Below are 13,492 nucleotides of genomic sequence, written 5' to 3'. Positions count from 1 at the left end.
ACAAAATAAGCACAGTCAAAGAAAAATATATTTTGCATTTAGCTACTTTGCAGGAGACAGAGAAAGGAGAGCAGAGACTTTGGGGGACACAGGGGACAGCCTCTCAGGAGCTGTACCAAAGCTCACAGCAGAGTCCCAAGCTGAAGTACAGGGCAGGGCTTCCTGCAGGCGAGCAGGCTGAACTCACAGCCCTGAACCCCAGTTCAGCCAACTGCCTTTCTGTCTGCCCCACTATTCTAAACTTTAGCACAGTCCTGCTGGGCTGCGAGCAGTCACCTTGGAGATGACAACCTGGCCACTACCAACATGACCCCTCTGACTCCCACGCAGCACTCTAGCAGTGATCTCAAGTAGGATGTGCTGAAGATTTATAATGGCCAGTAGTTTTTCAACTTGGAAGTAATTCCATTAGTATAAAATCCAAACTGATTTCCACAGAATGATACTCCACCTAATGAGTCATCATCAGCAAAGACAGCCTAAACAGAGGAAAGAAAAATGGACAATAGCCAAGGCATCTTCTTGCGTGTGGAAGGCACCTGTTGCTGAAGGAGGGTACACTTGTCCACACCTCTAGCCGTTTTAAACATCTGTAAAGGAGACTGCATTTGAAAATCTAATAGTACTGCTTGAAGCCTGCATACCTGGGTACCATGGTGCATGGCTTAAACTGCTACGTGCATTTCTTTGAGGGGATGAGGCTTGCTTCCTCGCAGACTCAGAACATGAGTTGTAAGGAGCTCCAATGACAATGGAACGCTGTTTTCTATCTCACACAGCTCACAGAGGGAACAGTCACCCAGAATGCCAAAGAGTGCCCCCAATCACTGTGGCTGGGAACTGCAGCTGTATGGTGGCCCTGTGGGGAGGACTTCCCCCTCTGGTGTGCGTGGCAGCCTGACCCTGGCAAGCTTCCGCTTGCTTCTACTACACTGGGTGCCCATGCTGTCTGGAGCTCAGTGGGTAGGCCAGAGAGGGGCAGAATTGTGTTGAACTTGTTCTCATTTATATAAAAAAAAAAAATTGCATAAAATGTGAATTGAAGGGTTGGTCAGATAGCTCAGCAGATTAAAGTGCCTGCTTAGGTAGAGGCAGGGACCGGGGTTCGATCCCCGGCTTCTGTGCCAGTGGCATGCACCTGTAATCCCAGCATTTGGGAGGCTGAAAACAGAAGAATCACTATGAGTTTGATCTGTATAGCGAGACCCTGTACTAAATACTTTTTTTAAAAAATGTGGACTGAATAGAGTTGGGACCAGGCATTCGATTCGTGTATCTTCAAAACACTGGCACATTATGGACCTGAGGTGCCTAGATGCCAGTCTTTTGGCAGTGACAATGGCTTGCTACTCTCTGTCATCTGCTTAATCACAGGGATGCATCTGAATTCAGTTCAGAAATAGTGAGATCTGATCGGAAACAGGACCAAAGTTTACCTAATTACTTGTGATTTAAAATAACATTGGTATACTCTGTACTTAGTGAATAAGCAAGATACAGAAAAGAATGCTAAAACTATTTAAAAGAAGTATTTAAGTTCCTTAGATTTTTGTACAGCTCACTACAGAAGTCTAAATCGATGGCTCATGCACGAGTCAGCTTTCCTGTTGCTGAGACAAAACACAAGACACTTACACCGAGAGCAGAGGTTTAATTTGTCTTGTGGTTTCATGGAATTCAGTCCAGGGCCAGCTTCCAGGGAGGAGCACCATGGTGGAAGTGCATGCTGTGGCACAGCCCTCACTCCACAGTGGCTGGGAAGCAGGGCACAGGGGAGACAGCCAGGGAGGAAGGGGTTGGGTCAGATGGGGCAGCCAGTCAAGCACCTATGGGCCACCCAGCGATTCTCAGAAGTGTGCTTTCCTCTCCAAGGTGTCTTTCAAGCCAACCAAGTTGACAATCAAGGGTAAGCATCAGAGTTTGCCAATGTGAATTGCCTGAGGTACTCAGCTTGCTCCTACTTTGGTATCTGAGTAATAACATAGTCACCAACTTGTTTTACTCTTTTAAGTTATTCCAAAGCACAGAAATTTTAGTGTTGTCATCCTTACTCAGCCACCTATCTTATTCCAAAAAGGAATTTCACTATTTGCTCTTCATGATTTACCATCTGCTTTTCAGCTTTCCTTGACACGTGATTAGCCTCAGCTACCTGTAAAGCTGGACCAGAAGTATCGCTTCATAGGTGCATAAGAGGAGCATCGCAGTCCTACTGCAGAGTTCATTCCTTCTGTCACTTGGGCCAGCGTAGACCTAGGGATCAACCAGCACCATGGCTTCATTTTGGGTGGGGAGACTGATATCTATGGAGGCAAAATAACTCATTTATGTCACAGTCTGCTATAACCAGAGCCAGCTAGTCCTTGAGCTTCAAACTTAACTGTAATCACTTGAGACGAGGATTGGAATACAAGGATCTTTAGATGACAACACTTCTTATAGGCACATGTCCAATTGTTCTTGTCCAGTATTTTGGAGAATGCTTGTCGTGAGTCCTCTCTAGCACATATCCCAAGGGGCAGGGACAGATTATTGGGCCAGGAAAAAAAACCATTTACTCCGTAAGTAAGGGACAGTCTTTAGAGCTTGGACTCCTTTTAAATAAGTAATTTATAATTAACAACTATTCTCCTGGTTTCTGTCCCCCAATCTGTAGTTTTACATTCTTGCTAGCAATTATTCCTCCACCCCTTGGTCTGTAACCATGACGGCAGACAGAAGCAAGTCCTTTTGCAGCAATGAAAATAAGTCCTTATTTTTTTCATACTAAACTATAATATTTAATTAGTGCAGTAATAATTTCCTCCTTATGGGGATAATTATATTTTTAAACGTATTTCCGAGGTGGGCCGGCTCTGTTGCACAGGTATGTTTTGAAAGACTGAGCCAAGACTGTTAACCACTCATTTGTGACTTCACTCATTATTGTAACTGCATCTTCTACGACACAAATGCTAAATTATACATGATGCATCTTTCCAAGCACGGAAGATCAATTTTTAAACAGAACAGTAGGAGCGGATCAGGTTACAAACTTAAAATGAGCTACAGGGTAGATTCCATCACTTCATTTAATATTGATAGCAGCTCAATTTAAATTTCAAAAAAGCAAATACGTTTAATAAATTTAGTGTGAATGATTAGTTACATACAACCGCCATATGTGTGTACATATATAAATCTATATAGAATAAATCTGTATGATGTATATAGAATCATATACATTTCAATATATACCATGTCTTTTTTACATTTTTCTCTTTAGTAAAACAAAGCAGCTTGACTGTACATAGATGTGTGACAGTACATTAAGTCCTGAGTAATTTAAGGGATTATCAATAATCAACTGCAAATTCTACTTTTTTAGCTGAAGATGTAATAGATTCTGTAATAAAAATGTGAACAAAATAATGTTTAAAAATATGCATCCAGCTTTGCACTTGTTTTGTGCATAGCAGAAGAAGCTCAAGGTCGCACAGCGGCCACTGAGGTCTGGGAACACGTCCTCCCACACTCAAGGCTATACGATGTCCTATGTGCAGCAATGTCACCTATATCCAGTTTGTCAGGCATGGAAGACTCTAGTCATGATTGGACCAACAATCTCCTTTGCAGAATATGAAATTCTGTGTAAACATCAGTGTTTCAGTATTATACAGAAGTTATGATCTAAATGAGAAGAAAAAAAGAGAAACCATAATGAAATAATTTAAAATGCTTTTCTTGGGAATATAACCAGCCATATGGAAGAGATATAAAAAAGAAAAGTCTATTTTGGTGAAGGAGGAAACCAAATGAAAGTCACTTAGGGGTGGTCTGGGGGGCCCCCTGCTCTGTGGGTCCGGTTGGCTTGGGATGGGGCTGGAGGCCGGCAGGAGGGACTCACTGCATGACAGGAGGAAGCACACAGGAGGGCCCTGCACATCCACAGTGGGGAGCAGCCCGCCATCAGGCACCACCAGACTCAGGCACTGGGAAGAACGATGCGAGGTGTCCTGGCTGGCCACTCCTGCCTCGGACCTGCTTCCAAGTGAAGGCACGCGTCGATGGCTTCAGCTCTATCCCGTCCCATAGCTGCTGTAGTCAAAAACTCCTTTCTTGAAGAAGGGTGAAAATTCACAGATGGTGTGTTTCGAGAGGGTCACCCCCACTTTGCTGATGTGCAGGGGAGATGTCGCCGACTGCAGCATCACACTGAAAAAGTCCCTGAGGTATTTCTGAGGAGACAAGAGCAAGGCACATGGTCAAGGAGTATTTCTGGGTAGAACTGAGAAGTGCGTGGAAACAACCACTGCCCACCTGAATGGATGTATTTATTTCATAAACAAGACAAGGAGGTGACACTAGAGGAAGCCTGGCTCCACAAGCAGGTCCTCGAGCACCTTGGCAGCATCAGGCTAGTGGCGAGCACAGGGCCCTCTACCCATCCCTGCGGCAGAACTTCTTTGGCGCAGGGCCCTGGTTCACAGCAAGGCCACCTCATGTCTACCACAGGAGACAATTCTTTTTTGCAGCCACAGTGTCACTAGGACCAGTCTGAAGAAGTCTTTTCTTCCCTCCTCAAATTAAGAATGACAATTTTAAAAAGGGCTAGGCTCAGCAGCTTAAGTGCCTGCCTGGCAAGCAAAAGGTCCTGCGTTCAATCCCTGATACTACAAAGAAAAAAAAAAAAAAAAAAGAAGAAGGGAAGAAAAAAAAAAAAAATTAAAAAAAAAAAACATATCTAAAAAAGGTGGGGGGCCGGCCAAATAGCTCAGTGGATCAAAGCGCCTGCAAGCAGGAACAGGGACCACAGGTTCAATCCCTGGGCCTGCATTGCTGGCCTCGCCCCCAGGGCACACTGAAACGACAACTGAGATTGGACATGGTGGCATGTGCCTGTAATCCCAGCTCTTGGGAGGCTGTAAACAGGCGGATCACTAGAGTCTGATCTATAGTGAGACCCTGAACACCCAGTAGACCCTTCCCTAAAGTACAAAGAAAATAAAAAAGGTGGAAAAGGCTGCCCATTTGTATAATGCAAACATGCCTATTATTGGCATTTTTTAAAGTGTACAGTCAGGATCTGCTCTCAATCCATCTTAGAAAACAAAGGAAAAGAAATATGGGGAGAGGGAGGTTCAGTTCCACACACTGAGAGATCAATCTGAAAATCCTACAGTCATGGGGAAAGTTCTCCTGAGGTGAACTGCACTGGCCCCTTCTGCCTCTCCTTGCCTCCCTGCAGACACCTGCCACGATGGCATCCATGACCCTTTTGTGGCACCAGGAAGCGAAGAGTATCCATGGCTAGGCTCTGAGGGTGTGTGTGTGTGTGTGTCTGAAATCAGCCCTGGATGCTGGAGGGACACAATAAATTTAGAGGTCACATGAGTCTCCTGAACATATTTTAGGTCATGTGAATCTCATCCATAACAGAAAACGGAGTAGAAGGAAGGGGTACACCAAAGCCTTACTACTATCTCCATTCATTTCAAAAATATTAACCATTCTGGTACCAACTCAGAAATTAAACATTAATTCTGGATTATGCCTAGCCAAAATATTTTGTTCAACAAACATGGGCTAATGGTGCTGCTATGCAAGCAGGGTGAGTCCGCCCCCAGGGGAAATGGAGCAGTGTCTGGAGACCTCTGACTGTATCACTGCACGTGGGGAAGGTGAGTCCAGGGGTGGAGGCCACAAATGCCGACATACTGTAATGTATGGTGTCACCCGTGGGACAAGCAATGATCTGGCCTCAAACATCAACAGTGCTCAGCTTAGAAGTCTTGCTAGGGCAGTAGAATCAGCGACCTCTACCCAGTGACACCCTGAGATGTCCTTCCGAACAGTCATTTGGTATAAGGAAAGTTGGATTGTTACTCTCCTAAAAAAAGTAACAAGAATTACCATTAATAACCCTTGTGTAACTTAGGGTTTCTAAGGCACTAATATAAGTGAAACAGATGCACAATAAACACATTACTTTTTAGTGCTGAGGCTCGATCCCAGGGCCACGTGCATGCCAAATAATGCTGAGCTACAGTCTTAGCCTTAAATAGGCCTTAAGCTGCACACTTTCTAAATGTACAATCTGATGAGTACTAGACCATGTGGAACCACCACCAAATCAAGACACACGTTTGCATTACTCCACAAGTTTCCTAAGGCATCTGATTTTACATGGAGCTGTGACTCTCCAAAGCCGAGTGGGGGCAGAGGGGTGCGCTGCATAGCACTGTCTCTGCAGCTCCCAAGGGGTGGCTGCCGCAGGTACCCCATGGGCAGCATGAGTGTGCAGGCTACTACTGTTTCAACAGACTTGCATCGAGGTGAACTCGGAGGCGATTTAAATCTGGGAGCAGGTGTTGCATCAACATTTGTCTTAGCTGGTTCACAAAGTAAGGACCCTTAAAAGGGTCAATAACAGGCTGAAAGGTCTAATGAGAAATTAAAAATATAAATAAAGGGGGGAAGTACTGGAGACACCTTCCCTGCCTGAGCACAGTCATTAAGAGAGAACTATAAATCAGCTCTAGCAAAGCTTTCTTCTTTAAAGAAATTCCAGCAGGCCTTGATGAAAGCCCAGATAGAAAGATCTGATTTGGCCACTTTTAAACATTACAGAAGGGTTTTTTTCTTTGTAAAACAGTCTCTGTCTGGCAAGAGTATCAAGAAGTTTGGCTTCCTTTCCAGACACTGCCTTCCCAGGGCAAAGCAGGCACCTGACTGGGAAGAGTTCTCTGTAGTGGTCTCAAAGTGCTGCTGGGCTGTGAGACAAAGCATGACCTCTGGTGCTGTATCCAAAGCCACACACTCAGAGCAGGCAGAGCCAGTTCTGGTGAATAAAACAACCAAGGGACCGGGCCAGGGCTGGGGTATGGGGGCCCCTGTGGTGGTTACGATGGTGACTCATGCTTCTTTATGGTCCCCATTATTCCTGGTACACTGCAGAGCCTAGGGAAGGTGCTAAGAAAACCTAATGATTAATTCTTTCAGGTTGAAAGAAATGCACAGCAAGCAGTGCACATCACAGATGCACAGTCTAAGGAGTTTTCACACAATGAACGTGCCTATGTGCTCAACACAGGGTGATAAATGCCTGCCCTGCACCCGCAACCACTCCCCTCAGGGTCACCTCAGAGGCTTCACCCTGAAGCAGCCGTTGCTGTGTGTGGCTTCCATTCTGGAGCGCCATGTGTGTGGGATGCTTCCACCCCGTGTGCTGCTGGGGCTCGCCCAGCGCCCTTCCCCCCATGTGGTTGCAGAGACCACCTGATCACTTGATGGGGGACATGTGCATGAGGGTGACTGGTGCGACCTGCTGTAGGAGCTCTGCCTCACGGATGTCTGGTCAGGCAAGTTTACTGCTACCCTTCTAATAGCGAAGTTCTCTGCCTTTGGATTTGAGGCTCAATCTAAGATCAGCCAATGGTTCTCGGCTAGTATACATATTTGAAACATGTATATTAAATATTTAGCACATATTTAATCAATCATCTTTTACAGCTTGCATTCATGATGCTTCCCACAGCATCTGTGGCTAAAGGGGAAACTCCAAAGCTCACCTGTCCACACTCATTGTTCTTGTGGATACAAACAACGAACCCCTCCCCACCACCCCTGCATGGGAAAAATAAGTCCAGGAACCAAGCTGCATCCCCAGGGCAGCACATTTTATAGACGGAAACTGCAAAAATTGAAGGACATTAGGCATTTAAGTGACTTATCATGGTCAGAAGGATGAGCAGGAAAAGGATTTGTAAAATCCAATACCCAATAGCTGTGTCTGATTTTCACAGAAAAATCTTCTCCAGTACAAAAAGAAATAGAGCAGGCATATTTAAATCTCTGTGGCCTTCAGGGACCATAGCGAGATTCTGCAACTTCTGCCTCCAACCCCAGCAGTTAGGTGGTGGGAGTGACAACTGCATCTCTCTCTGCCTTATGAGACACCGGTTCAGTGCACTCAGGACCGACTGCACCCCAGGCGCTGGGGGAAGAAGGCCAGGTCAGGCAAAATCCTTCCAGCAAGACTTCACACCAGGAAACAGCATAGACGGCATCGTCAGTGGGGTCTGGGACGTCTTCCAACAGCAAGTGATCCAGGCAAGGGAAGAGGACCAGAGAAAGGAAGCAGAGAGGAAAGGCAGTGTCTAAGGAAGGGCTGGGATGGGAGAACAGGTGGGGGCATGACGGGGAGAACATGCCGACACGAGAGATGAAAACCCACAACTGGCTTACAAGCTGGCAAACAGGACTTAATGGGGAGAAATGCATTGCACATGCTTATCTAGGTTATTTACTTTTTGCTACTTGGACCAACACTCAAGTATAAATCTGGTGTTTTCTTATCAATCCTTTCAGAAAATCAAATTTAGATAGCTAATCTGTAAGGCGTATTTCAGTCCCAAAATGGAACACCTTGCTGTCAGGAAACGCCTTTCTTGGACAGGTTTCAGGCAGATATATTGTTTGGGAAAGTCGCCTACTCAAGGACAGCATAGGGTGGAGCAGGAAATTTTAAAAAGCCCCCCAAGAGAAATGAAGTCAAAGTCCTGCAGACGACCAGGAGCTTCTGAGGCATAGGGCAAAGGAAACAGGTAGCAAGAGAGAGGTGTGACTGTCAGATACCAGACTGGGGCTCCCAACTTCTTCTTTCCAAAGTAGCCTTTTCTTCTGTAAACCTTGTCCCTAGGGCTGGCCAGATAGCTCGGCAGACTGAAGTGTCTGCTTCGGCAGAGCGCAGTAGCTGGGGTTCAATCTCTGGCGTGCCGCGCTGGTCCCGCCGGTGGGGCACACTAAGAAGGCAATTGAGACTGGGCGTGGTGGCGTGCTCCTGTAATCCCAGCACTTGGGAGGCTGAATATAGGAGGATCACTATGAGTCTAACCTACATAGTGAGACCCTGTAGACCCTGTAGATCCTGCAGACCCTGCACTAAGTACAGGAAGAAAAAATAATTAAACCCTCTTCTTGCAGGATTCCAAGTGTTTCCTCAGGAAGTGCACACACACACTCACACTTGCCTCAGGGCTCCCGTGGTGAGCCCACTGCAGAGAAGTTTTAAAGATGTATCTTATTAAATGCCCACAGCAAGTTAGTGAAGGTGGGGCTATTGTTACTTCCATCTTATCAATGGTGAAACAGGACCTGAAGACTGAGCTGTACTCAAGGGCTGGGGGTGTACCCAAAGTCACAGCTCCCAGCTCTGAGCATCACAGTGCTACACACACAGCCCGAGCCAAGGGCACCATGCATCATGAGTGTGGCCTCTCTCCTGGGCATCCTGGCTGCTGTGTCCTCTAGGCTGCCACTCCCAGGGCTGCGCTTGCTGCTACGGCAACCAGTCTGCCGGGGTGCTCTAAGGTTAATGTTCCACAGGAGCCCAGAGAAGTGAGATCGTCCAGCCCTCCCCAGAGGCCCACAGAGCTCCACTAAAGCCCATGACTTTCCAGCTCTGTTAGGGGACACTGGCCTCTTCCCTTCCCAAAGCGCATCCAGATCTCCTGTGGAAGAAATGCTCTGGCAACTGGTTCTGTGGCTAACCTAGCACAGAAGTCTAGGTCTCATGATTTTTTTTTTTTTTCCATCATGCCATAGGATGGACACATCATAGCCAGAGCTAATGGAGCTGCCACAGGAGTCTGGTGGAATAAAGGGTGCTCCAGGTTGTGTAGCCACTGTCGCAGAGCATTTTCAAGAGGGAGCTGGGATGGGGGAGCTGTGAGACAGACAGCCTCTGGTGTCCATCCATTCCAAGGCTGGGCGTTGATGAGTCCATTTGCTACAACAGACACAGTCATTTTCTACTGTCTGCAATATAGTTCACAGACAGCAGTCCCTAGGACATGGGCAGGTGGCTGGCACACACTAGTGGGACCAGAAGAAACCTCTGGAAAAGACCATGGCCAAGCTCCTCTGGGCTGCTGTTGTCAGGTCAGGGCATCTGGCCATGTAACCCCTCTTGCACGAATAGGCTGATTTAGGAGGCTTTGGGCAGTAATGCTTTAGACTGGACAGAGCAGCCTCCTGATTGGCCCCAGCAAGCATCAGGCTGGAAGGTTCTCTTCCAAACCCTCATCTATACACAAGCCAATCTTTAAAATTCCAACAGCATCTCAAAACATAACTAAACATGATTAATTTTCTGAACCAAAACACAGGCTTATATGGCCTACTGGCTGTGTTAATGAGTTCTGAAAGGCAAAATACACTCCCTCAGGGTAATTCAGCAGAATTCAGTCTATTTTCATTTTTTCCCAGATGCAGCATGTTGACTGAGCTTCTGAGACTGAGCTCCAAAAGACGGTGTTGCTACATGCTGCTTTACATTAGATACTCCTGATGAAGGTCTGGTTCGGGTATGACCTATGATGAAATTTCAGTCAGAGCTCTGGCTGAAAAGTATGCTTTGAGGTTAATGGAACAACTGGGAAAAATATGGCCTTTTAATCACCTCTGCTGGGTAACTTTCCTTTTTGACTCTAGATTCTGGAGGAAATGCCAGTCTGGTCATAAGTACTGACCATGGGCTCTCCAGTTCACCCTGGCAAAAACCTCTGCAATAAGCAGGGAATTTTAGTGTGGCTCCTTCTACCTTGTAACTCTTGAAAGAAGGGAAGGTTTGAGCCTAGAGGAGGAGTGGAGCCTGATGCCAGCAAACAACGTGGACAGGGAAGCAGGGTCAGAAGGTGCAGAGATTGTGCGGGGAACCACAGGGCTGCAAGCAGAACATGGAGGCCTTAATTCTGGCTTTGGGCCTGTGGGTGCTTTGTATGAGCATCTCCTAGTCCTGCGCAACCCTGCAGGTCACTTAGGATAAGGATGACCCATTGAGTGTCTGTTAGGGTTTGTGTGTAGGTGTTCCTCCAAAGCCTCATGCAATCATTGGGGGGCTTCTGGAGTTTGTGATTACTGTGCGTGTGGGTGCTGCACCTGCCCTGGGCAGGTAATCTGCATTACAATGTGAGGAGGGGAGAGAGGCTGGCTAGCTGCCTGAGCTGCTGCCCCTCCCTTTGCTCTTGCTGTTTTTCTGCCACCGTGAACCTGTGCCAGGTGCCACTCTGCCTCGGAGCCAGCTGAGTGTTGACTAAAACTTCTACTGTAAGCTAAATAAACCCTTCCTTCCTTCATTTGGGGTGTTGGCTATTTTGTCCCAGCATCAAGAGAAGAGCAGCTGAGTGTCCTTTGTTTGTAGATGAGGAAACTGAGATTCCCAACAAGCAGTGACTTAGCCAAGGTCAGTGGCCATGACAGGCAGAGGTGGTGACCTAAGATCATCCTTGAGGCCCACACCCTTAAGCCTGCAGCACAGAGCGGCTGTCAACACCACGCTTGAAGAGGCTCTTAGAGTCTGCCTTGTATCCCAACCACACAGCCTGTACATGCGTGTGAGAACAAGGACCTGCAGAAGCATGGGAATGACCTCAGCCTCCTTATCACCTGACTCCCTCCCCTCAACTTTAATTAGCAGGGAAGAAAGCCATGGCCATTTCATGTTATGAAAAAGTTTCTGTTTTAATAAGCCTGTGCCTCTAACTGCAGCCCTGTGCTCCTTTCATGTGGAGCAGCTGGGTCATCCTAATGATTTTCCCAGCCACCTCACTGTTGTGGAACCTTCTGCATTTTACAAAAATTTAACATAAATCTATAATTTAATTTGAATGGATAGAAATTATTATAATTGAAATGTTCTTTAAAAATGTAATGGGACCTCATCTGCCTCTCCACTGTGACATATTAACAGGGAAGAGAGTTTCTCATTCTCAGAAGTCATTAGCCATAGTGGCAGCTTCACGACAAATACCAATCGAGTAAGACCTAGAGGCTTCATTTACCTGGCAGCACTCGGAAGGTTCATCGCTGACTGATGAGCTCTGAAGACAGATCGGTTCTGAATGGAGATGCCCTGAGAGGTTTCCAGCCCTGAGAGGGTTCGAGTCACCACTGGCTACGTGTTGTGGTGCTGTGCATCCATCTAGTGGACTCTGTGGGACACCCACCCCCTGGTCCAGGCTCCCAGTTCTAAACTCACACAAATTCTAGTCTGAACACTTCTTGTAGGCTTTATTGAAATCCTAAAAATGGGTGGCACTGGATCAATTATGCAGAGCTCACTTCTCAAAAGGCCCTCAAAAGTGCCCCTCCACTCGGGTGAAGTTAGGACAGTCTGATTCAGGTGATTCAGGCGTCCCTCATAGTAACTGTCTAGCTATTCTTCCTAAAGCGGGATGCCAGGCCTTGATGAGATACGTGCACGGCCTCTCACCACAAGCTCATGGGCCAGCTGCACATCGCATCCTTCAGGATCACTCCTCGCTACTGCTCTGAGTGCTCTGCTTCCACTACTGAAATATTACCATTTAAGGATCAACTCAAGGTTTGATTTTTAGTGACTCTTCTCTCTGACGGCATGCATGTACCCAACCAACTACATAATCAGGCCTTTCTATTTGACCGAGCTGAACAAGGCACTGGTGATTGGACAATGAATAAGACTTAATTTGTTCTAGGTAAGTTCCAGTCCTGCCAGAGATATAGATTGGAAAAGCAAGGAAAGACAGCTTTAAGAGAACAGGAAGAAGGTATTTATGGAGTACACAGAAAAGGCATCTACCCAGTCCTGGAAACCAGCAAATGTATTTCAAACCAGAAGGGCAGGAATCAAGCAGGCAAAGACACCAGAGGGCAGATGGCAGCCATGAGCTGGGTGGAGAGCAGCTTTAAAGCCTGGAGGTAGGAAGTGGAGTTCTAGCTGCTCACTAAGCCTGCAAGACTGGGCCAGGAACCACATGGACATGGGACTGCTCTGTGGTCACTGGCTGCCAGTCCTCGTGCGGGGATTGCAGGCACTGTGAGCTGGTTCTTTCTCCTTGACAATAGGAAGTCCATCCAGACCTTCAGTGAGTCTTTGCTGTCATACATTAGCCCAAGCAATGATGAGGAGGATGCTAGAGGATCCAGGCATCTACAATTGCATGCTAATTCACAGATACTTCTCCTCCCAATGCCTTCGCAAGGGCACCCTGAGCCAATGAGCAACTCTATTTGAACCTGCAGGGTGAATATTTCCATGGGCTTCTTGCAGTGCTAATTTACACACATTCCTCCTGTTTTTATGGGGCCACATCATGGCCAGGCAAAGATTTTCTATACAAGATAGGATCACCTATGTGGGATATCATAGGCTAGGATGCCAAAATGAATGCTGTTATGTAGGTCTTCAGATGTTGTGGTTTAAATAAGAAGTCTACCCCAAAGAGTCTTGTACTGAGGACTTCATCTCTAATGCAGGCATGTTCAGAGGTGGGGCCTATACCAAAAAGGCAGTTGGGTCATGAGGGCATGACCTAACCAACTGGTTAATCCATTCCTGACTTCAAGATGAATGGTTGTTAGGCAGTGGGGCCCAGCTGCAAGAAGCAAGTAGCTGGGGGTGCCCCTCTGAAGGGCACCTCCTATCCCTAGTACCTTCCTTGCTCAGCTCTCTTGCTGTTTCCTGGATGCC

At 46.8% G+C, this 13,492-nt stretch overlaps 1 protein-coding gene across 3 annotated transcripts in view; it reads right to left on the bottom strand.

The window, feature by feature from the left end:
• Nucleotides 1-1,636: 1,636 nt before the first annotated feature.
• Nucleotides 1,637-13,492, bottom strand: part of Kif16b (kinesin family member 16B) — a 299,092-nt gene continuing 287,236 nt past the window's right edge. For all 3 annotated transcript variants that reach the window (XM_023720154.1, XM_023720155.1, XM_004635609.3), the window contains one exon: nucleotides 1,637-4,217. In XM_023720154.1, coding sequence (XP_023575922.1) covers nucleotides 4,059-4,217 — 159 coding nt within the window. In that variant the 3' untranslated portion in view covers nucleotides 1,637-4,058. The remainder of the gene's footprint in view (nucleotides 4,218-13,492) is intronic.

This window comes from Octodon degus, unplaced genomic scaffold, assembly GCF_000260255.1.
Source record: "Octodon degus isolate 3935 unplaced genomic scaffold, OctDeg1.0 scaffold00073, whole genome shotgun sequence".
In the NCBI taxonomy this organism is placed as follows: Eukaryota; Metazoa; Chordata; class Mammalia; order Rodentia; family Octodontidae; genus Octodon; species Octodon degus.
Note: the sequence above shows the minus strand (reverse complement) of the source record. Positions and strands in the feature narration are given on the sequence as shown.